This window comes from Garra rufa, chromosome 3 (genome assembly GCF_049309525.1).
Source record: "Garra rufa chromosome 3, GarRuf1.0, whole genome shotgun sequence".
NCBI lineage: Eukaryota > Metazoa > Chordata > Actinopteri > Cypriniformes > Cyprinidae > Garra > Garra rufa.
In genome coordinates this window covers 59168145-59193203 of record NC_133363.1, presented here as the reverse complement: position 1 = coordinate 59193203, position 25059 = coordinate 59168145, and the positions used below count along the sequence as shown (strand labels likewise).

The following is a 25059-nucleotide window of genomic DNA, read 5'->3' as shown; positions in this document are numbered from 1 at the left end:
GTCACAACGTGAGTGCCGTATGCTGGAATATGAGCAGTCATTTATTCCGTCGTCTCCCGGGTGCTGATAGCGCTTGTGTGCAGGTGAGACCTGGACAGCACACATTTCTATCTGGACTTAAACTAAACTCATTTAAGCTTGGCCAGTTTCAACATTTAAGAGCCATAAGACGCAAACTCGTGCACGCAGTGAGAAGTGAGAAGATCTGTATATGCGCTCATTCCAAGGGTGCAAACCCAAGCCTCACAACGCACGCAAATATTCTCTTTTATTGAGTTTGAATGGACAAATTCACACAAAAAAAATTGTCAAAATTCCAGTCTTGGCAAGTATCCTAGCAGACATAGCCGGCTAAACGTTAAGTATCTTAAATTGACAGCAATTTACCAAACAGCAATAACAAGGAAATCACTCACTTCTCTTGATTGAGTAGCTTTTGTAACTTTAATAAAGATTAAGCTTCAATTTATACTGTAAAATATGCAATGCTTTTTTACATTTGATCATTTTATTTAGTTTCTGTACCTAAAAAACTAATGTTAGACCTACCTAAAAACCGAAAAATTACTGTTTATTTTATTTGTATCTTTACTCTATTGTATTTATTTGTGCTGTTGCTTGTAGTTAGATTATTCTTATTTCTTTTTTCCCCCTAAACATAGCACATACAGAACCGTACCGAAACCGTGACTCTAAAACCGTCATACAAACCGAACCGTGAGTAAGTTGAACCGTTGCACCCCTAGTTATTACTACTACAATGACTTAACATACTTAACAATGTTTGTAATTTGTTTAGCTACTGGTGTCTCTATTAAATGCATTTTCCTAAATTTTACCTTTTAATTATAGCCATTCAACAATATAATTGAAAGTGATTATTTCTTATTTTTAGCTTTTATTTCTAAACTATAAATTGTATATGCATAAACTATACAGATTCATCTTTATTCAAGCTACAAAAGTTAATAAGTGACTAGAGCAGTCAAATGATGAAATCGCTTTTTTTGTTCTTTGATTTACATTAATGACAGACTTCAGCAGGTTTCACTTTAAAAGCAGCGCGGTCTCTTTAAAACCTGATGCCCATAACGCAGATCTGACACATATCCGATTTTCTCCCAACTCTTTACGTTATTATTTGATTCGCTCTTGATGATTATGACAGAAAATATTATTTTATTCACTTCAGAATCAGTGAATCTCTTTACAAAGCTGGCTGTTGTTTACATTACATTGCATTGTTATATTTCGTAGAAGTTTAACCCGCCAACTGGCAACTGACTCTGTTACATATACTCGCCAACGGCAATTTTTACTCGCATTTGGCGTTTGGCGAATGTTAATTTTAGGCCCTGCCGACGGCTTTCTGAACCTGCATAGGCAGCAATGCAACTGACACATTCAAGGCCTAGAAAGGTACTAAAAACATCGCTAAAATAGTGAAATCAGTGGTTCAACCTAATTTCAACCCTTAAAAAATCATAAAGCCTCAGACTTAATCAAAAATATCTTAATTTCTGTTCAAAAGATGAACAAAGCTATGGGTTTGAAATGATATGAGAAATTTTCATTTTGGTGTGAACTATCCCTTTAAGTTACAATTTGCGCACAACTAAATATGTCTGCGTTGCACGGTTAAACTTGAAACACATCTCATATTTAGTACCAGGAGTAAATGTTAGAATAAAACAGTAGATTGACTGAATTGCATCAATATGCTCATGGTTTACCTGTCAGACTTCAATCATTTAGACACAATGATGATGTTGACCTTTACACTCATTTACATTTTATGAGAGAGAACATTATGTGAATAAATGACTTGAAAACGACACAAGCCCAATATAAACCTTGATAATAGGTTTGGTATTTGCTGTAGGAAAGTAAATAAATGCATAAATAAGTTCAGCAATTATTTATTGCTTCTTATTCATTTCAATAACAATGACACTGTCGTGGGTATTTTATAATTGTATTTTTAGTCAAAGCATTAGTCAAAGTTAGAACTAAAATTCACTGCATTTCGACAACTTCTGCTAACAATTTTTTAAAGCTTGCTATTAGATTAATGAAGGCAGACGTCATATTATGCAAATATTAGTTTGCAAAGAAGTTAAGACCTAGATAAGCTCTGCCTTGAGAACTAATGTTGAAATACAAACTAGCTAGTTGTTGCTAAGCCTTGTAGGAAACAAATGGCTGGTGCAACCCTACCAGGGTCTTTATTTTCACGCTCGACATGAGTGCAGAATGACTGTAATCGGTGAAAGAATGAGCAAAATATGACCAATCGGTTCCTACAGCAAATACCAAACCTATTATCAAATGTCCCCCACCAAGATCCAAATTAACGCTCGTCGAATGCCAAATGTGAACACAAATTTGCTTTAGGAATTGAGAACATGAGGAATATTATATGCTTTATGCAAGAATGATAATCTTTCCCTCATTGATGCTGTTGACATGAGTGATTCAATTCAGAAAACAATCAAACACGCTGCACTAAAGAGACTGTCAATGACTAACAACGTTTACCTCAGTGGAAAATCTACCATCATCGGTTTTTCTAGGATACATGGAGGCTTTTTTTTTTTCCGGAACTCCATGTAGCAACACATGAACAATATTCCTCACATTACGCTGTGAAAGAAAATTATGTATGAGGAACAAGATCTCAATTTGTCTTCAAGACTGGCTCATTTTGAGCTAAAGTCGGAATATGAACCTCATCCACATGCTCTCCACACAGTCACCTCTATTGTCACTTAAAGCAATGCTTGCCCATCCAAATACACAGATTGCTTTAAATAAACAAGGTGTGTTCAGAGAAAACAACTTTCCACTCAACAGTGCATGAAAGACAACGAGAAAGATCTTCAGAGTTCAAAAAAACCTTATAAAGTGTGTGACGAAAATGGCTCTCTTAAACAAAGAGGACAGAAGGCTGCACTTCAAGTGAGTTAAAAGAAAAAAAAAAAGAGTTACGCATAGGTGCAAAATGGACAAAAATAAAAATATGGTCATAAAAATATGATTTATTAATATTTTTTTTTCACTTTCACTGATGTTGATTTTTAACCAGCATCTGTTCTATCCATAGATACCAAACATTCATCATTATTTTTTTAGAATTGTAACCCTTTAAATGCTGGTTTGTTTACATAATGCCACAGGTGTTTTTTTATGAAAAAAAAAAAAAATAGTAGTTAATTTCCATATACTAAATGCTAAACAGATTTTTTTTGTTCCTTTGCTTATTAGATTCTTGGGTGTGTCAGTGAAGAACAACAACATTCATTTTGAGGCATTTACATTTTTAATGTAGTAATTTATATGCCAAATTTGAAAAAAAAAAAAAAGGCAGAATCTAGTAAAAAATTGTAAAAATGTAAAATTTGAAGCCTTGCCAATAGAATGAATGCCTATTATTTTATAGTCGAATGGCCCTGGGTTCAAAAATTGCAGTTTTAATGGGTTTCAATGTGGACATTTTTGTCCTTAAGGTTCTGAGTGTGAGTATTTTTTGTACGGAGGGTAAAACAGATTCTTTGAAGGAAATGAGGGTGAAATATTAAAATTTCAATAAAAATAAACACCTGGGCCAAAATGTATGCAGTTGGCATTAACACAGGCACACTTATAACAAAAAAAAAAAAAAACTGAAATGGACAAAAAATGTCCATAAGCCTTTGCTTCGCACAAGGGTTAAAAGACGAAAAATAGAAACTTGACTTTTTTTGGATGTATGTCCTGCTTTGAGAGAGAAAGGATATGGGATTTTATTCTTGGCGACAATAGGCCACTTTCCCTTTCTCAGATCTCAGGAGGGAAAGAGACAAACATTTTTTCAGGACGTTACCTTTAACTTTTTAAACAGATCCCAGAGTTCATTGTGTCTCAAACCAAACCTGAAGACACACGACTCACATCAAGGTTTCAATGCGCCTCTCAACAGAAGCACCTCACGATGCCTTGACATTTACGTGAAAAGAGCTGCAAATAGAGTCACTGAAGGGCTTTTTTTTCTTTTTTGCAGCTTGGTAGTAATAAACTGAGATATATACATAGTCAGGCAGTAAACACCTGAATTGAAGAAAGGACAAAGCTTGTTGACTGTGTCCTTAAAGCTGCTACAGAGTTTAATATACTGGGAAATATCAATGCAAGTCATATCACAGTCTTTCATGCAAGATTAAAATAGCAAACCATTTGAATTTACCGTAATCTGAGAAACAGAAGGTTCAATGACTGATTAGGGATGCTTGAATATAGAAATTTCAGCCGATACTGATCATTATTTAGATTTTAAAACCAATTACTGATAACCGGTATCAATCTACAGTCTGTGAGACTGATAAGAAGTTTTATTATTATAATTACATTTTTTTTTTTTTTTTGCTTTTATGCGCTTTTGTCATTTTTGTTAGCTTTTGGATTCTTATATATTACAGTCTAACCAAAAATTATACCAGATTTTTTGGGTGGGTTCAGAACACTATAGTTCATTTATGTAAGTGAGAATAGCAAAATAAAGTAAACTGTGACATATTATACCCAAAAATTATGGGTATAATATTATGGGTATAACGTTGTACTAACATTGTACTAACAATTATGGGTATAACATTGTACTAACAGTAAAACTGATAAAAAAATGTGGGGGCATTATTTAATGAAATATGCACTAATTTGCATACATTTCCAGTACAAAATTCTAAACACTGGATAAAGTCAGTTTCAAAATTCTTGTTTAGGCCTACATTTTTTTTTTTTTTTTTTTTTTTTTTTTACATATTCATAGTCATTCATAGTTTTTACATTAGAATTTTTGTCACTCCATAATTCTGAAAATACTTAGAACAAACACTATATTTTCACAATTTTGGGGGGAATAAAATGTATATAATCAAGCAAACTATATATGAACAAATACCTCTGTAAAAACCTTCAGGATATAGACAGGAATAAAAATGTAAAGTTTGGTGTTTGCAAGTGCTACTGAAGTGGAGATTTTTTGGCTCAGTGTAGGAGAAAAACTCATTTTGAGAAAACAGGATTTAAAAATATGAATTGTAATTGAAATCTATTAACACATATAGATAAAAGTGTTATAGCCTAAAAGAAACACTTAACAGTGTTTTTTGGATGTTTTCTTTCCACTAGACTGAAAAATGTAACGTCTTAAGTGTTTTTTCTTTAGTTGCTATTGTGACCTATTTACCACTGAACAAAATTAGGCACTGCTTGGTAATTGGTCAACAAAGTACTATTATTATTACCATTTTCTAAACTATAGCGAATAAACTTTGATAATGTAGAAAGTGTCTGAATCAATTTTGGTTTGACTGTATTTATATTCAAGTTTAATTAAACTTCATTTAAGTTTTAGTTTTAGTAATTTTAGTACATCAAATTTCTGTTTAGTTTTTTTTTTAAGTTTTAGTTTTTTTAGCTAATAATTATATTTTATTTCAGCCTGATTTCAATTAACAGCATTTTTAAATAGATTTAGACAATATATTTGCTTCTAAATGTGCATGTAAAGAAATAAGCTTTTAATTTACAACAGGTACAACTACAGAAAATATTTAATTTTGCAAATGTCAGCCTATGGACTATTGCAATAAAGAAATTATGCATGCATATGTATGACAAAGAATCAACATTTTATTCTATTTGTGTTTAAAACAGATAGGACAACTTGAATTAATGTTGGCCTAGAATTCATTGGCTTGAACACACCTATTTTACTGAAGGTACAAGTCACATGACCACCGATATACAGTACTGTGCATCAGCTGTGATTTATCCATCTGGAATTTATTAGATTGTGATTCACCAGAATTAGGGGTTGGCGATATGGAAAATAAAATCATATCACAACTTTTTTCAGAAATATCACAATTTTATCACGACTCTTTGTCATGTTAGTTTTACTATTTTGCAAGTTGTCCAAGCAGCACAGCCAAAATAAATTCCCTACTTTAAAATCAAAGCCTTACAAGGTAACTAAATATAAAATAAAAAGAAGGGCAGATGTTTAGGCTAAATTGGGCGAAGAAAAAAAAGTGTCATTTTTTAATCTTTGTTGTTAAAAAAAATAAGAACAAAGAGAGACTACATGTTACAAATACACATAATATACAAACAACACAATCTTTAATTTTCAGGTATTGTAGGTGTATTTAGTAGAGGTTTGGGACACCATCTGAGTAATTTTTTGGTGAACTGTCCCTTTAATGACAATCGGCAGCATGTTTACTTCTGACGCTTTAAGAGCTGCACGCATCTAATATCTACAAGCGCACGTTCGTTTTTCTCTCAGCTGTTTACTTTCACTTTAGACATAACCAGCTGTGTTTCTATGTAATCCTTGTGTGGTTTTGACAGTATTAGTGAACCAAAAATCTTCATATCACACATCCCTAACCAGATTGAAGCTGGTAAGACACTAAAAAAATAAGCGGGATTTGGGAAAGTCTTTTTAATGGCGCAGCGAGTTATTAAATCATGTTAGATTCAATTATAAGAGCAGGAACATGTATTAGAGGGTCAGTTTTAAGTTTAAGTTGATTTTAGGAAAGCCAGGGAATTCTGCATTGTGAAACCAGGGCAGGATCTTAGATTTATATCTCTCTACGGTTTTCGCTTTCCATTCTTTTATGACAAATGGTCTCTTCATCTTCACGCGGTAAAGAATCTGTCAAGAAAGAATCCAGTAGTCCGCAACATCAAATGATTTCGAGACACCCCGTGAATGTATATTGTTCTAGCCTCTGACATCTGCCGGGACTCGAAAGCGAGACTACAGGCCAAGAATAACACGCTTTCACTGTCTCGCTACGCATAAATTGTCGGCTTTTGTTCCACTTGGCTTCAAGAGTACAAGATAAGACGCAGATAAGACTCAGAAACAGGTGTGTGTTTGCGGACACCGCCGCGTGCGTGTGTGGTCTCGGGTTTCGAAGACGTCCAGTTATCTAAAGGCTTTTCTGGATGTCAGCCAGAGGGGTCTTTATCAGCCGTCAACAGACCTACACGGAGAAACAGGCAAAAGTACTTTGACAAATCTCTTTGTGGCGTACCTGACCACTCAACCTTGGCCTTCCGGGAAAAGTGAGGCGGAGGATTTGAGGGTCTTTTAAGAAGCGAAGCACGTAATATAGAGGGCACGATCATCTAGGGAGTAAAAACACTGCGCCCACCCTTCAAGTGCCCACAATATCATCCCCTGGGGTGGAATACCAACACACACACACACACACACACACACACACACACACACACACGGTTGGCATAAATGTGTGTGGATATCAGGATGTGAAGAGAATACTGATGATAGCTGTAAAATCCCAGACGGGAAGTTGAAGACAAAGAACAAGGGGCTGAAAAGACCAAAAGCTGGGGGAATAAAGAGCAGGATAAAAGAAAAAACAGCGATTTTTTGTAAAAGACCAACGATAAGGAGACAGGATGAGGTAAAGAGCAGGAACAGAGGTGATGCGACAGAAGGAGCAAAAACTTCTGAAAATCATTTTCATTCACTAAAAAAAATGAAATAAAACCATATATAAATATTAGATGGAAAACCTCATTGCTTTGGAAACTAAATTGTTTAACATTTCTATTTTTGTTTAAATTGAAATATAATGTATATATAATGTAACATTTCTAGAATTGAAACTGAAACAAAAATGAAAGCTAAACAGAATAATAAAAAACTAACAAAACTGATTAAAGAATATACTAAAATTAAAGCTGAACATAAAAAATAAAACCCAATTATAAAATATTAAAAATGTTAAAACAATATAACAGAAAAGAAATAATAGGAAAATAAAAAATACCTGACAAATAAAACTATTCAAAGTAATTTTCATTAACTGAAATGAAGCAGAAATAAAACAGAAATATTAGAATAAAAACTTAAACTTGTACAAAAATTACTAAAATGAAAACAAATTAAAGCTAAATAGTAATGTTAAAAATGAATAAAAAATACAAAAAAAGCTATGAAAAAGAAAAAATAGGAAGAAACACTTATAAATGATAGCTGAAAATAGAACAAAAAAATAATAATAATAGTTTGCTTGGCAACTGACAAGTTAAAATACTAAATTTACTTTAATTACTAGAACTAATACCAAAAATATAACACACACATATATAATTGAAAAGAAAATTATATATATATGAAAATGAAAATAAAGCGTAGTTATAAACTATTAAAAATAGATATAGAACATGAACAAAACTAAAATACTGAAAGAAAAAACTAAAATAATAAGAATACAGAAACAAAATGCCAGACGAGAAGTTAAGGGTAAAGAAAATGAGCTAAAAAATACTTAAAAGTCAGGAACATAAGGAGCAGGATAAAAGAAAAAGTGTGTTTTTGTAAAAGAACAAAGATAAAGAGAGCGGGAACAAGGGTGATGCGACAGAGAGGGTGAGAAAAGGAAGTCAAAAAGACCTTCTGAAGAACACCAGCTTGTGATTTAATTGGCAACGGGATACAAAAACTGAAAGACAAACAACAACAGCTGCAACAGACAAAACCTCTTCAAATAGCATCCAGCCACTCGTCCACCTTCGCCATTCTCCACAGGTACTCAATAAACTCTTGAGAAACTCACCGGTGGCCAATCAACACCTATTAACTGACGGAGAGTTTCAGCTACTGGTCCTGAATGACTAACCAAACACCACTCAAGATCACTTTCCTAGCGTTGAGTGAAGTGGGAAAGCAAAGGATTGTGGGGCAAGTTAAGAAGAATTTGTTTTCATTGGCAAGTAGCGTTCACATAATGTCACTCCAGAGTTCAGAGCTTGCTCTTTCACAGCTTTGAAGGCATATTGAGTTCTCAGTTAAGTCACATTGTCCTAGATGTTTCTCCTCAAATTCCTGAGAATTAACATATAGCTGACATACCAGTGAGAATAGAGCTACAAAATGAATGTGGACATTGCTCAAGGGGAAAATTCATGAGCAGTCTATATTGAGATATCTGGTTTATGATGCAGATTTGGCTGATGGTTGGGGTTGCTGTGGTTGACGTACCTGCTGGAAGCTCTCTCGCAGGTGGCTCTGGTCCTCCGGGTGGCAGAACTCCAGAATGTCTTTGCCTAGAAGATCCTGTGCAAATCCAATAAAGGGAACAATCATGTAAACGCTTGATTTGTACAAAATGTTTCAAGAATAAGCCTCAATATTCTCTATTATTCAGAAAACAATCTGACTTGACTGACTTCTCATGAATCTGTAAATGAGGCCATATGCATCTGAACTAAACATTGTCAAAACACTGCTTTAGTTACTGAAACTGTGCATTAAAGGTGCAGTATGTAACATTGATAGATGGCGACTAAAATGGATATTGCAGTCTAAACTCAAAATATTGGAGAGAATTGTTTCTCCGGTCCCTCTTCTTCAGACTCAACGCTCACACGGGTTGCCAGATTGAGGACACACAACAGGAACGAGAGCAACTGACGATGAAAGGTGACAGGCCTTACACTGTAAGCTGATGAGTAACGTGCATTTTAATATGCCTCGGGTCATGGAATTTTTTTTTATTTGGTGGATTTTCCATCAACTGGCAACCCGAGGTGTCAAAAAAATATCTAAAAAAACATTTGGTATTTTTATGCTTTAGCACAGTCAAAAAGTTACGTAGAGTACCTTTAATATAAAGCTGCTTGTTCAGTGACACTGACCTGAGGCTGGTAGCCAATCACGTTGATGCAACGAGGGTCCACGAAAGTGATGATGCCATCTGAGTTGTGGCGGGAAAGGAATTCCGTCGGCACAGAGAGTCCATTCATATCCATGGAAACTGGAGAACTGGTCACCTGAGAGACGAGATAATGGGATTTTTACACAAACAGATGGTCAGGATGCTCAAACAAACATATGCATGTTTTGTAGCTCTGCACTGTCATGGGATGGTGGAAGAATTAGTTATAGTTGTCTATGCACATTAAGATGCGGGAAGGCATGGCTAGGGTTGCTAGGGTGTTCTAGCTTTTAGAATCTTGCCATGAGGATACTAGGATATTCAAGTTGTTTTAATGTTGCCATGTTCTAGTTGTTAGAATGTTGCCATGGGGTTTCTAGGGTGTTCTATTTGTTATAATGTTGCCATGCAGTTGCTAGGGTGCTCTAGTTGTTATAACTTTGCCATGAGGTTGATCAGGGTGTTCTATTTGTTATAATGTTGCCATGCGGTTGCTAGGGTGCTCTAGATGTTAGAATGTTGCCATGTGGTTGCTAGGGTGTTCTAGTTGCTATAATGTTGCCATCCAGTTACTAGGGTGTTCTAGTTGTTAGAATGTTGCCATGCACTTACTAGGGTGTTCTAGTTGTTAGAATGTTGCCATGTGGTTGCTAGGGTGTTCTAGATTGGAATGTTGCCATACAGTTGCAAGGGTGTTCCAGTTGTTAGAATGTTGTCACATGGTTGCTAGAATGTTCTAGTTGTTAGAATGTTGTCACGCGTTTGCTAGGGTGTTCCAGTTGTTAGAATGTTGCCATGAAGTTGCTAGGGTGCTTTAGTTGTTAGAATTTCACCATGCAGTTGCTAGGGTATTCTATTGTAAGAATGTCACCATGCAGTTGCTAGGGTGTTTTGTTGTTAAAAAGATGCCATGCAGTTACTAGGGTGTTCTAGTTGTTAGAATGTTGCCACGAGGTTATTAGGGTGTTCTATTTGTTATACTGTGGTCATGCGGTTGCTAGGGTGCTCCAGTTGTTAGAATGTTGCCATGCAGTTACTAGGGTGCTTCACTGTTAGAATGTTGCTATGCAGTTGCTAGAGTGTTCTAGTTGCTAGAATGTGACCATGCGGTTGCTAGGGTGTTCTAGTTGTTAGAATGTTGCCATGCAGTTACTATGATGTTCTAGTTGTTAGAATGTTGCCACATGGTTGCTAGGGTGTTTTGTTGTTAGAATGTTGCCATACAGTTTCAAGGGTGTTCTAGTTGTTAGAATGTTGTCATGAGGTTACTAGGGTGTTCAAGTTGTTAGAATGTTGCTATGCAGTTTCTAGTGTATTCTAGTTGTTAGAATGTTGTCATGCGGTTGCTAGGGTGTCCTAGTTGTTAGAATGTTGCCATGTGGTTGCTAGGCTGTTCAAATTGTTAGAATGTTGCTATTCAGTTGCTAGGGTATTCTAGTTGTTAGAATGTTGCCATGCCGTTGCTAGGGTATTCTGGTTGTTAGAATATTACCATGCGGTTAATAGGTTGCTTTAATATGTTTCTATGTGGTAGCTAGGCTGTTCTTGATAATTAGTGTTCTAGTTGCCTGCTTAAATGTTATGGGTAGGCGCAAGCATGTTGATATGCGGTTGCTATGGTGTTCTGGGAGGTTGTTAATATCTATGTTTTTGATGTTATTTATGTCAGAGATCGACACATACCTGCAGTCTTCCAATCGCAACCAAGCAGTATTTGCTGGTCTGACCTGCTTCCGTGTCTTCATCCGGAATGGTCATGCCTGGAAAAGGTACAAGAAAAATCATCTGACCGAAACAAACACTGACAGCAGACTGAAAACATGTGGAGATCCTGATGACTAACATGTTTATTCCTACATCATTTTCTAATGAGACGCTCTGTTGCAACAGCTCATGAGACAATTTTGGAAACTCTGCGCAAAAACGTGTTTTCGATCACACTAATAGCATCCGCTCAATATTTTTGTCCATGTCTCCCTGACTCATCAGGAGTTTGTTCATGCGTAATGATTTATTTTAGTCGTCCAAAACCGGTAGCAAAGCGGTTATTGTTCCTGGATGTTACGGTGCCATGTTTATGTGGAGTAAACAGAACATGAAGTCACGGCAGATGGGAATTATGGCGGAGGAGTGATTCCTGTCCTGGAGTTTGTTTAAGCAGGAACATAAAGCGTTTAATCTCCTTTTAATTACATTAACGATTTCTCGTTGACAAGCTTCCTTCTTTGCCTTGACCTTATTAATGTTTACTGCTAAAAAGCTTTTCAGGAAACAATGATCTTTGAGAATGACTCAAAGTGGAGAAAAAAACAAATGAGGGAAAGAGAACAAAAAAAAAAAAACTACTTTATACTTTCATAGACTATAAGAACTGTTATAAAAAGCTAAGTGAATACCGGTTTCCTACAGAAGTCTTTTATTATACCTTTTTAATACTTAATCATGCTATTTTTAACTTCTTTTATCTTTAAACTACCATATATAATACAAATAATTGGCCAATCAGGTGAGTGAGGGCAGGGCTTTTGTTTTGTCCAGCCAATAGAATGCAGGTTCCAGTAGTAAAAATCCCATTCATTTTATCCACAGGGGAATTAATTTTGGTTAATGGTTCATGGTTTTATTGAAGCCATAGGCTCGCATCATTTCAACTTTTTTTTTTTAAATAATACTGTTTAACAGCAGAATTCCTGGTGAAAAACTACATTACCTATGATTCTGCAGAAAAATCTCCATTGATCAAATTGTGCCAAGCAAAACATGCTAAAATAGCACTCTTTATTCTCTCAAACTACTTATTTTGCATTAACATAAAACATCTTTAAATTAATAGATTTAAGCTTTTCCGTTGTTTCTATAAATGTCACTAACGATGCTTCATGGGATTGCAGTTCTTTTCTTTCCCTCAATAAAGCTTGTACACAGTCTTGCACCTTTGTCTTTTGTCTAGTTTTCAAATACTTTTTGCTTCAATTCAAAGTTTGCAATGTTGCATTTCACTTTATAAACAGTTGTTTGATTTATTACTATTTAACAAAGATTTTTTTAAATAAATCCCTATGGGAAAAATAAACCCAGGTCGCTGAAAAACTCCTGCACTCTACTGCAGACAAACTTTTCAAGTTTAGAGTAATTCAAACCAGTATCTTTTGAGTCTTTAGATCAATGCATTTACAAGAATCGCTTTATAGGACTCTACACTTGTCATGGTGTATGTTTGTTTTCAGGCATTCAGAAAATGCAGAATAATGTAAATACAAAACAATACAAGACATATGGTCAAATTATTGTCTCATTGTCATTATTTCATGGTCTGTTCCCACATTCACACTGCAAACTGTCACCTCGAGTAAAATACGACTCAATTCATCAGCGGCGCATGGCTGTGCAGGGAACAAGTTCGCAAAACTAATGACTCTGTGCTACAAATAAACAGGAACGGTATATATATCACTGCATAAATGACACATTCAGAAAAAAATAACTTCTCTGCAAACAGGCTGCATACTACGGACAGATGCACCGACGGTTTGAATTAATTTACTGCCTTTAATTTGCACGAACTGACATTATACAAGCAGACAGAATTCATTTGGTCGCATATCAAAGTAATAAAGAGCACATAAAGTCTTGTGTTTGTTTTGCAAATGCTATGAAACTGATCAACAATGCATATCAAGGCCATCTGGCGCGGCCAGAGCTCTTGCTAACTGTTAATGCAGTGATTACCATTCAGCCTGATGAAAACGATACGAGATGTCTTTGTTTAGATCACCGCATTCCTGTACGACACCATAATAGTTGACAATCAAGTGTTACGGGTTATTTTTATCCAATCTTTGTGCCATTACACAACAAACAGGATGTCTAACATGTGCGATTCATTTTTACGACACACACATATGTTGGAGATGTGATCAGAAGATACCTGGACAACCTCGAGCAAGATATGAGGCTAAAAGTTCACTGGTTTGAGTTCAGCGTTGCTCAATTTTCTGTCTATTTCTTCCTTTCTCACTGCACACATGCTGTTGTGCTAATAGGAATCGCAGGCCAGGGGGGATCTTGCGTGCCGGTGTCATATGGGAGTCATCCAAAACTCCAGACAGTTCTGTCGACTGAAGGATTCTAACGGAATTTAACACCGAATTCCAGAGTTCTGATAGTTCAAGAAGTTCAAACACATGTTCCAAACAACTTGTTCCATTAGGCTTCGGATTGCAAGTTGAAGGTTAACGTCAAGCAAAACACATCCATTATAGACTGCTACTCCATATTTTACTCAGATAATTAATCGGAATGTTATTTGTTTGTTGTAAAAAGTTAGATACATATAGAGTTTACAGACACCTTGCAGAGTCAGCAAAATGTTCATTATTTTACCATGCATGTGACTGACCTGAATAAGATTTCACATAAAAGATGTTTACATATATTCCACAAGAAAAAAATTATAAAACGACCCTGTTTAAAAGTTTACATACACTAGATTCCTAATACTGTGTCCTTACCGGAATTTTTTGTTGTTGATTAGTAATAGTTATTCATGAGTCTCTTGTTTTTCCTGAACAGTTAAACTGCCCAAAAGTCCTTCAGATCCCATGGATTCTTTGGTTTTTCTGCAATTTTGTGTATTTGAACCCTTTCCAACAAAGACTGTATGATTTTGAGATCCATCTTTTCACAGTAAGGACAACTGAGGAACTCATATGCAACTATTACAGAAGTTTCAAACACTCACTGATGCTTCAGGATGAAAAACCATGCATTAAGAGCTAGGGGTGTAAACTTTTGAACAGAATGAAAATGTGTAGATTTCTCTTATTTTGCCTAAATATCATATTTTTTTAATTTAGTACTGCCTTTCAGAAGATAGTTACATGTTACCCTGAAGACAAAATAAGGTAAATTCTAGGTAAGTTAAAGGTAGATCTTCACATTTAAAAGGTTTTTACCCCCTAGCTCATAATGCATCGCTTTTCCTTTAGTAAGCATTTGAACCTTCTGTAATAATTGCATATGAGTCCCTCAGTTGTCAAAAGTATGAAAAGATGGATCTCAATCTCATTGTTATTTTTGGGTTCAAATTTGTCAGACCTTTACTAAAGAACAGTGGGCAGTTTAAATGTTCAGGACTAAACAAGAGAAATGTACCTTAAAGAGATAATTCACTCAAAAACTAAAACTGTAATCATTTATTCATCTATGATGCTCCAAACCCATAAGACTTTGATTAGTCTTCGAAACACAAACTAAGATCCAGAACCAACAACCACAGGATGCACGGATGAGCTTTGGTGTTTACCATATGTCTTCGCTACGTACAGTATGTGTGTTTATAAATTAAATCTGTTCATAATATAAAGCAATCACATCTCTTTACAAGACTTAAGATTAAACCGCTTGATTCATTTATACTCTTTTTTTTTGGGTTACCTGGACTTTCAAAACCACAGGTTTCATTTAATTTAAAATGTTGTAATTTGTGTTTCAAATATTAACAAATGTGCATAATAAAATATGACAGGTTACATTGTTTGGGTAAACTATCTCTAAGTTATGCTGAACATCAAAATGCAGGATTCAAATGATTCAACGAATCTTTTTGGAACAGATTCATTAATGTATTGATAATATTTTACAATAAAGTTATACTTGATAATATTAGTTAATCTTATTTGTTACCCTAAACTTACAAAGAAAAAGACTTGTCAAGCATTTATTAATCTATTACATTCATAAATAGTATTTGTTCATATTTAAAGGAACTGCCATAAACTAACAATAAAAATTGTTTTAATTTTTTTTTAAATAACTAAAATTAAAAAAAGATTGTTAAATACTGTAACAAATGTGTCACTCACTGTTTGTTATTAACTCATTTTAAGTAATGGGACATCATTGTCACATGCATTGTAAAAAAAATATTTTCTAAAGTTGTAAATAAAACAAATACTGGAGTACGTTTTACATGAAAACACTATTCGAGTTTTTCTACTTCAGTCTGTCTTGTTTAATTTAATGTTACTTTTTGTTTGTTTTAGAAATTTACTAGCAATTTCTTTAGTGATTCCACACCAAATTTCTTTTTTTTTTTTTTACATTTAACATTAAAATTACAAGCAGAAATCCAAATGATTCAGTAAATATTCTCTTTTGAATAGAGTTTACTTAATGATTCATTTAATGGTATTTGTACAGGTTTAATTAGATGTTCAATAACAAACATGTTCAGTGATGCTTCAGATTGTAAATTAAAGGTCTATGTTAACAGAAACACATCTTTATTACCTCTGGTCCCGATTCAGGTATTGATAAAGTTATATTTAAGAACGAATTTGCATGCAGAAATGCAAATGATTCAGTGAATCATTTTTGAAAACGGCTCACTTATATGTACCTTCTGAACACAACGATTCAATAGTACATACAGTCAAGTCAAGCCAAGACATCTGATATCATTTTTTATATTTTTTACTAGTGGGTGTAGGAGATTATAGTTCACTTATGTAAGTGAGCACAGCACAATAAAGTAAACTGTGGACTATCAGTAAAATTGATACAAATTTGGGACCAAAAATAATTCCGATACTTTGACCTGAACATGTTTTGCTTAAGTGTTTTTTCTTTAATTGCTAATGCAACATTTTTACACCACAGACTGAACAAAATTAAGCATTGCTTGGTAACTGGTCAACAAAGTATTGATAGTATTATCAATACTTGACAGAACAATCCATTACATACCTTTCTTTCAAAGTTATCTGACATTATCAAGATGAATTTGTTCTGACATGGTTTAACTCTTGAGTTCTTGTTATATTTTATTACCATCTTCCACATAAACTGAATGTTGAAGGTGTCTGAATCAATTTGGTCTGACTATTCTTTCCCCCAGAAATATTACACTAGCCTCAAATTAACTTACTGTTACTTACTCCCCAACACTAGTGCACTTCTGCGTGTTTGTTTGTATATTTGTATGCTTCTCTCTGATTCAGTGGCTTTGAACTGACTGTGTCTGAGTGTGTTTGTGTAAGTACCCGCTGGCGGCCAGGCCTTGATGTAACCGGTACAGTGCACAACAGAGTACTGCGCCTCCCCCTCCTTCGACGGCCCAAGCCCATTCCTGTGAACGAAAGAGACACACAAAGAGAATGAAACAAACAAAACATGTCTAGTACTCGTGCTTGGTACTTTAAAGTTGGCATTCGTGTCATATGAGGATTACGGTCTGCAGGATCTGATTTGGAAAGCCGGCACGAAGCTCAGCAAAAATGTTCCCTTTAGCGTTTCACATCAAAACAAAACACAGAAGCACAACAACACGACTGCATTTGCACACATCAATATGATTGAAGTTCTGCTTTTTATTTCAATACCATTTTCAAATCAATCCTCTTCAAAAGTGCAGAGTAAGTTTTTTTATGTTTTTGAAAGATGTTTCTTCTGCTCACCAAGGCTGCTGCATTTGATCAAAAATATAGTAAAACTATGAAATATTATTACAGTTTCAAATTTACCATACTACAATATACTATTTGAATATATTTAAAAATGTAATTTATTACTGGGATGCAAAGCTGAATTTTCAGCATCTTTTCTCCAGTCTTCAGTTAATAGTTTTGTGGAAAACTTTTTTTTTTTTTTTTGATGACTATAAAGTTCTAAATAAATTTTATTGGAAACAGAGATCTTTTGTATCATTATAAATGTCCTCACTGTCACTTTTCATCAATTTAATGCATCCACGCTTAATAAAAGTTCTTTTCCTTAAAAAACAACTTTACTGATCACAAACAGTAGAGAATATTAAATTTACATAAAAGTAATTTCTATGCCAATAGACCAGTTATAGGTTTGTAAACATTCAGGATGCGCTTGTATCGTGTTTGCATAAAACCTAAGAGAGATAGCCTTTACGGCTAGAGAATTACACATTTTAAAAAAGAAGATTACAGATTTTACTGATTAGATGTGATGCAAAATAATCTCTGCTTATTACATGAGCTTATCACCCAGCAATAAGCACTGTTATTCAACAAACCTGATGTTAGATACCGTAGTGAGACTGTCTTCCAGATCCGAAACAGGGATGACGTATATTTTTGAGTTAAATCAAGTTATAAAGTCTGAATTTGGAGATATAGTCTTGCATTTGCAAGAAAAAAGTCTGAATTGTGAGATAAAATAAATAAATGTTATGAAAAAAAGTTAACAGTAATAGGTTTAAATAATATTTCATGCTGTAAATGTAGGGCTAATACAATTGCGTCCCCTATGAACAGCATATGTGAATATTATGTAGACCTACTGTTTAAATCAAACTAAAGAGTAGAGTAATCAGAACCAATCATCTTTCATTCATAGTATGTCCGTTTAAACATCTGCGTTTAGCTTCAAATTATGTTTTTGATGACAGTATTCTATAAAAAATTATTTGCATTCTGATTTTGACACCAAAAGCACAAAAATGTGTTTTTTTCTTTTATTCCATGGATTTTACCTATTTACCTCCAGTTATTACCAGTGTTTTTCTGCAACTCTATATTGGTCTATAACACTGACAAACAGAATTGTAAATAATGACTACTTAAAATGTTGAAATGTAATGTCGAAATCACATAATGATCAAGCATATTTTTAATTATACTACGGCGCCGTTGAATGCTTAAATCTTATTGGCTGATGAACGTTCTAAAGGTGTGCATTATTTGTAGTTCCAGGGAGAAATTGACCGCATTACATGTCTATATAACTTTGCTTATTTTAAAGGTCCTTACAGTAGGGATGCTCATATTGACCGTTTAATCGTTAACCGTCAGTAAGAATTTTAACTGATTATTACTATCAGTTAAACAGTTAAAAATTACTTTTTTTTTTTTTTTTACGTTTGCTGCATGGTGAAAGAAAAAAATTTACTCACGGGCGAGTGTCGACACGTGCAGTGCGGCTGTTCAGACATATTTTGCTGAGTAAGCACCTGCTTTACCTTCTCTTAGTTTGTGTAACTCATGTAGTAGCCTAAATGCAACACGATGGCAATGGCGATATTTATTTATTTATTTATTTCGAACATAAACATAAAACAACTAACAAGGAAAGTAAACTGAGAGAAAAGTAAAAAAAGAAAAACAAACAAACCAAACAATTTATAATAATAACATAAAACCAACATGTCCGAAAGGAGTAGGATGAAGCATAAGCTTATATTGGGTTATCAGAGAGTGAATCCGTGAATAAATGTATTCAAATTCTGAATTAATTATAGTCTAAAAAGTGCACGCTCCCCTTACAATCACTGGAAAGCTGTCACTCATACATTACTGTAGTTCATCGCAATCTCACAAAGTTAATAAAAAGTAATAAAATAACCTTTACACTGTACAATTAATCTCTTATTTACATCATGTCTACACTTTCAGCAGAACTGAAACCGGCACTTTGAGTGGTAAGAGGATCGTAACATAGCCGCCTCTGATTGGCCACTGCAATAATATAATTAACAGAAATGTCTGTGATTGGCTATTGAACGCAGTGAAAACACGTTTCTCCACATATGACCAGTGGATGAAAAGACCCGAACCGCAAATTGAAAGGATTTTTGTGAAGTGTTTTTGTCGCGGATCTAAGAGTCAACAGACAGCGGTCCAGTCTATCCGTGTAGCATGTCCACATGTTAAAAACTAGGCACACTGAGGGATAGGCTGGCCTGCTATATATTTTTATGTCCGACGAGAAGAATAAGACCGGTACCTTTCTTCAAAGCGCACAGAAGGATTCAGTGTGTTTTAGTTTTGTCATCTTAATTAGCTAGTTATTTAATTTATACATATTTACTGTAGGCCTATTTATATTATTATTATTATTATTATTATTATTATTATTATTATTTTAATTCTGATTTTCTCTGTTCTCAGAAGCGCAGCTGATGCGTGATAATTTGAGTAGGCTATATGTGAATGCAGTTTTTGTTGTTGCTCTGTATGCACGTTAAAATAAAACATTTGCTTGTATTTTTATGTATCATCACAGATACTCGTGCATTCTATTTTTATTTTAAACAAATTTATTATTCTAATTTTATCAGTTAACGGTTAATGTTCGGATAACGAGCAGCGGTTGTCGGTCAGGAAAATTAACCGAAATGAGCATCCCTACCTTACAGCCTAAAACAGCAAATTAACCAAAACCCACAATGACACTGGCCAAAAAAATAAATATAGCAAACAACAGGATAAAACGGCAGATTATTTCCAATTATTTTATTATATACGTTTTATGTAAGGAAAGCACATACGCTATTTCTCCCACTCTCTCTCCCTTACAGACACACAAACATAGAGTTTGCACACAAGTTAGCATACGCGCTAATGTTGTTAGCTACATGACATTTCTCAAAAGCGAGGTAACAACAGTATGGTCTTGAAGAAAATGAACCTAAAGTTTCACTATTAGTAGAGATGCTGCTGCCGAATACTTTTGAGAGATGCACAGACTCAGAGAGGAAATTTACAAGCTTAATATCTCTCTCCCTCAGTCTGTCTAAACTTCATTATTAACTGCATTAGTATGCTAACAAACGCTCAAGTGTCATTACTAGGTCTAAAATGACGTTTTGGAATTATCAATGATGGTGTTGGATGAGCTGCGTAAGAAATTAATTCTACTTACAATAGCATTTTAAGGCAAGACACTGCAGGTGAATAGGGTAAAACAATAATAGTTATCACCTTACTTACCAAGTTAATTTATTACATTGATAATTACAAACATTTTTTGCGATTTTTCTAAAATGTTAGGTTTAAATATGCAAATGAGGCATTATTTAACGAAACGTGGTCATTTGCAAACATGTCTAGTACAAAAATCTAAACACTGGATGAAGTCAGTTTCAAAATTCTTTTTTTTTTTTTTTTTTGTTGACATATTAGAGTCAAAACTTTTTACAGAGGGGATTTTGGGTATCTCATATTGCCACTCCGGAATTTAGAAAAACCTTACAACAGATGTATTTTTGAGTATTTTTGGTAGTATAAAATCAAGTAAATTATATATGAACAAATCCCTCTGTAAAAACCTTCAGGCTATAGAGAGGAATAAATATTTAAAGCAGGGCTCTGAACCGGTTCAAGGAACGAAAACGAAAAACGAAAACAAATGACATTGAACAGGAACAAAAACGAAAACGAAAACAAAATCAATTTTAATCGTTCTGAACAGAAACGGAAACAGAAATTCCAAATTAACCGGTTAATAACGGTATTTTAATCGTTCTCTTTATTATGTCAATTTGGCAGACCAAAAACATGAATTCAAATTGTGTGCGCAAATGCGACGGTGACGCATACACCGTGAAATGCCCGCGAAGCAGACGTCATCATCATAAGCAGAGCCCTTTCTGATGCGACGAGCTTAAGGTTACTAAGCACCTGACTGTTTCATGTGCAAAGGTATGTTTAGGTTTAAGTTATTGTAGCCTAATTAAAACTTGTAGTTTAAGGCCCTGATCACACCGAACGCGTTTTTGCAGTGAGAGGCGCCTTTTTTTGAATGGTTTTCTGTTGGCAGTGAGCGTTCTACGCGCTGCTTATGCGCCTCGGGCGCCTCGCGTTTTTGCAGAAGCGCTCTGAGCGCCTGAAGTTGAAAAAAAAAAAGCAACTCTGAGCGGAAAATCGCCTGACGTGACGAAAGTTTACCGTTGCTTAAAAAGTCCGGAGACTGCAAGAAATGGAGGAGAAACATTTGGTGTCTGTCGTGGGTAAACCGGAGGTGTATTTTTGGGGGTTTCTGCTAACATGACAGTTTAATTAACAGCAAAAAACCAAAGATTTTAGAGCGCTCGCGCTATAATTATTTGATTTGACTGACAGGACAGCTGTTTTGGTTGTTGCCTAGCAACATAAAAAACCGCAGCACACTGCTCTTTTTTAAAAGTCACCAAAAAAAAAAAAAAAAAAAAAGGCAGTGCTGTGCGCCTCGCGTTTTTAGAGCTAAAATACGCGTTCGGTGTGATCGGGGCCTTAGGTTATAGATTCACTTTTGCTGAAGCCCATCCAGTTTTTCCAGTAGCCTATTTGGTATATTATTGAAGTTGTTGATCTGTTGTGTTAAATGTAAAAAAAAAAAAAAAATCTATTGTTGTTTTATAATGTTACAATGCATTATGTTTTCTTTTACTTTTATGCATTAAATGTAAAATCATATCCACTATCTGGAGTTCTGTTTTGTTTGAGTAAAAATAGCCTATAATAGGCTATTATGTATATTAGGTAATAAGTCAACATGTTTTTATCGCAGATTAAGCCGTGTGGTCAGGATGTTAAGCGGATGGTCTTGAAGGGGCTTATTTCGCTATAGTATTATCTAGGGCTGGGCGATATGGTAAAAATATCATATCACGATTTTTTCAAGAAATATCACGATTCACGATTTTATCACGATTCTTTGTCATGTTGGTTTTACTTTTTTACAAGTTGTCTGAGTAGTACAGCCAAATTAATGTTTCTATTTTAAAACCAAAACCTTACAAGGTAACAAAATATAAAATAAAAAGAATGGCAGATATTTAAGCCAAAGTGGGCGAAGACAAAACATCTTCGTCATTATTTTCTTTGTTTTAAAAAAATAAGAACAAAGATAAGATACATGTTACAAATACACATACTATACAAAAAAAACAAACAGTGCTTTAATTTTCAGGTACAGTCCATGTATTTATCAGTAGCATTCAAGAAATTTATAAATAAACATAAATTATACATGGAAGCAACATTTAAAGCAACTGTATTGAAGTTCTTCAGTCAAGAGCAGTGAGTGATTTTCCTTTGTGTTTTGTTTTATTAGTGTATCATCACCCAAAAATGACAATTCTGTCATCATTTACTCACTCTCGCATTTTTTTAAGCATAAAACATGCTGAACATAGAACTTATTTTGAATAATGTGGGTAACCAAACAGTTGCTGGGTCCCCAGTTACTTCCATATATTTTATTTATTTATTTTAAGTCAGTGGGGACCAGCTACTGTTACCCACATTCTTCAAAATATCTTCTTTTGTGTTAAGCACAAGAAAAAAAATTAATAAAGATTTAGGACATGTGAGTGACAACATTTTTGGGTGTACTGTCACTTTAATACTGCAGTCAGGCCAGCCGCCAAGTCGAAAAGCACAGTCAATCTAGCCGCCAATATATTTCGACGGTCGCGCATAAACTGCGTATTACGGTAAATGCGTCCGAGAACTGATCCAAATGGCAAAGCTCGTCTAGAACGTGATTTTTACCATAGCACTCATATATATATATATATATATATATATATATATATATATTCTCTGTTTTTGCTTTTACAAAGCTATAAATATAAAAGTTCTAGATTGCGCAGACTACTTTCACCTCAGATTGAGAGTGCACCTTGGCACAGTGCTAGCAGCAGAGTTTCAGGATTATCTGATGTGGAATTACAAAATAAGAGCCCACCCAAATCTGATTTATTTGTTGTTTTGCCTCTACTTTAAGAAGCTATAAAAATAAAAGTTCTAGATTGCACAGACTACTTTCATCTCAGATTGAGAGTGCACCTTGCCACAATGCTAGCAGCAGGGTTTCAGGATTATCTGATGTGGAATTACAAAATAAGAGCCCATCCAAATCTGATTTATACACTATTTTCTCTATATTTTAAAAAGCTATAAAAATAAAAGTTCTTGATTGCACAGACTACTTTCATCTCAGCTTGAGAGTGCACCTTGCCACAATGCTAGCAGCAGAGTTTCAGGATTATCTGATGTGGAATTACAAAATAAGAGCCCATCCAAATCTGATTTATTTGTTGTTTTGTCTCTACTTTAAGAAGCTATAAAAATAAAAGTTCTAGATTGCACAGACTACTTTCATCTCAGATTGAGAGTGCACCTTGCCACAATGCTAGCAGCAGAGTTTCAGGATTATCTGATGTGGAATTACAAAATAAGAGCCCATCCAAATCTGATTTATACACTATTTTCTCTATATTTTAAAAAGCTATAAAAATAAAAGTTCTTGATTGCACAGACTACTTTCATCTCAGATTGAGAGTGCACCTTGCCACAATGCTAGCAGCAGAGTTTCAGGATTATCTGATGTGGAATTACAAAATAAGAGCCCATCCAAATCTGATTTATACACTATTTTCTCTATATTTTAAAAAGCTATAAAAATAAAAGTTCTTGATTGCACAGACTACTTTCATCTCAGCTTGAGAGTGCACCTTGCCACAATGCTAGCAGCAGAGTTTCAGGATTATCTGATGTGGAATTACAAAATAAGAGCCCATCCAAATCTGATTTATTTGTTGTTTTGTCTCTACTTTAAGAAGCTATAAAAATAAAAGTTCTAGATTGCACAGACTACTTTCATCTCAGATTGAGAGTGCACCTTGCCACAATGCTAGCAGCAGACTTTCAGGATTATCTGATGTGGAATTACAAAATAAGAGCCCATCCAAATGTGATTTATACACTATTTTCTCTATATTTTAAAAAGCTATAAAAATAAAAGTTCTAGATTGCACAGACCACTTTCACCTCAGATTGAGAGTGCACCTTGCCACAATGCTAGCAGCAGAGTTTCAGGATTATCTGATGTGGAATTACAAAATAAGAGCCCATCCAAATCTGATTTATTTGTTGTTCCCCTTCAGTCGAATCACTTCGACGTTACATTGGGATCTTGCTTGAGAGACCAATCATCTCTGAGCCTTATTCAAAAGGCCAATGAAAATTGGCGAGTGGTGTGTGCGTGCCAGCCACACCCCCGTACGTACGGGTATATAAGATGGTGGCGCGCACCACTCAAACAGGCTTTTGCTGAAGAGCCGGGAGAGCCCGGCGTCAGCTCGACGTCAGGTCGTGGCAGGGGAATGTAACGTCTCCGTTCGACGTTACATTGGGAACTTAGACCCATGGAAAAGGCCACGACCCTGACGCCGCGTTACGCCAACGCCACGTGCAGGCAGGTCCTTTCAGAAGTGACCGCAGGCGGCTATTGTAACGTAACCTTCCCAACGCCCTGGGGCCGAGTAGGGACCCCACAGGGATGCCAGTTATACTGAAGCAGGGGGTGGGGGGGTGGAGCACATGAGATATTTTACATGTGGAATGAGAATAATTCGATGTATCCATAGGGGCTAGGGATACACGAGGGAAACCACGGCCTTCTGGCTGACCGGGGGAATAATACTGAAGTATTTTGCCACAACCTTGCAGGGCGAAGGAGACCCGGCAGGAGCACAGTCAGTAACTACTCCACACTAGGCTGACTGCGGGGCATAGAGGAC

The 25059-nt window shown here is 35.1% G+C and overlaps 2 protein-coding genes across 2 annotated transcripts in view; both read right to left on the bottom strand.

Moving 5' to 3' along the window:
- The window catches only part of LOC141331683 (aryl hydrocarbon receptor nuclear translocator 2-like), a 366477-nt gene that overhangs the window by 85461 nt on the left and 255957 nt on the right, over positions 1-25059 (bottom strand). The gene's annotated exons all lie outside the window — the stretch shown is intronic.
- The window catches only part of LOC141332471 (aryl hydrocarbon receptor nuclear translocator 2-like), a 62197-nt gene that overhangs the window by 32189 nt on the left and 4949 nt on the right, over positions 1-25059 (bottom strand). Inside the window, exons 2-5 of the mRNA XM_073837607.1 lie at positions 16784-16869; positions 11424-11500; positions 9721-9855; positions 9065-9139 (exon numbers count right to left, since the gene is read on the bottom strand). Coding sequence (XP_073693708.1) covers positions 9065-9139; positions 9721-9855; positions 11424-11500; positions 16784-16869 — 373 coding nt within the window. The remainder of the gene's footprint in view (positions 1-9064; positions 9140-9720; positions 9856-11423; positions 11501-16783; positions 16870-25059) is intronic.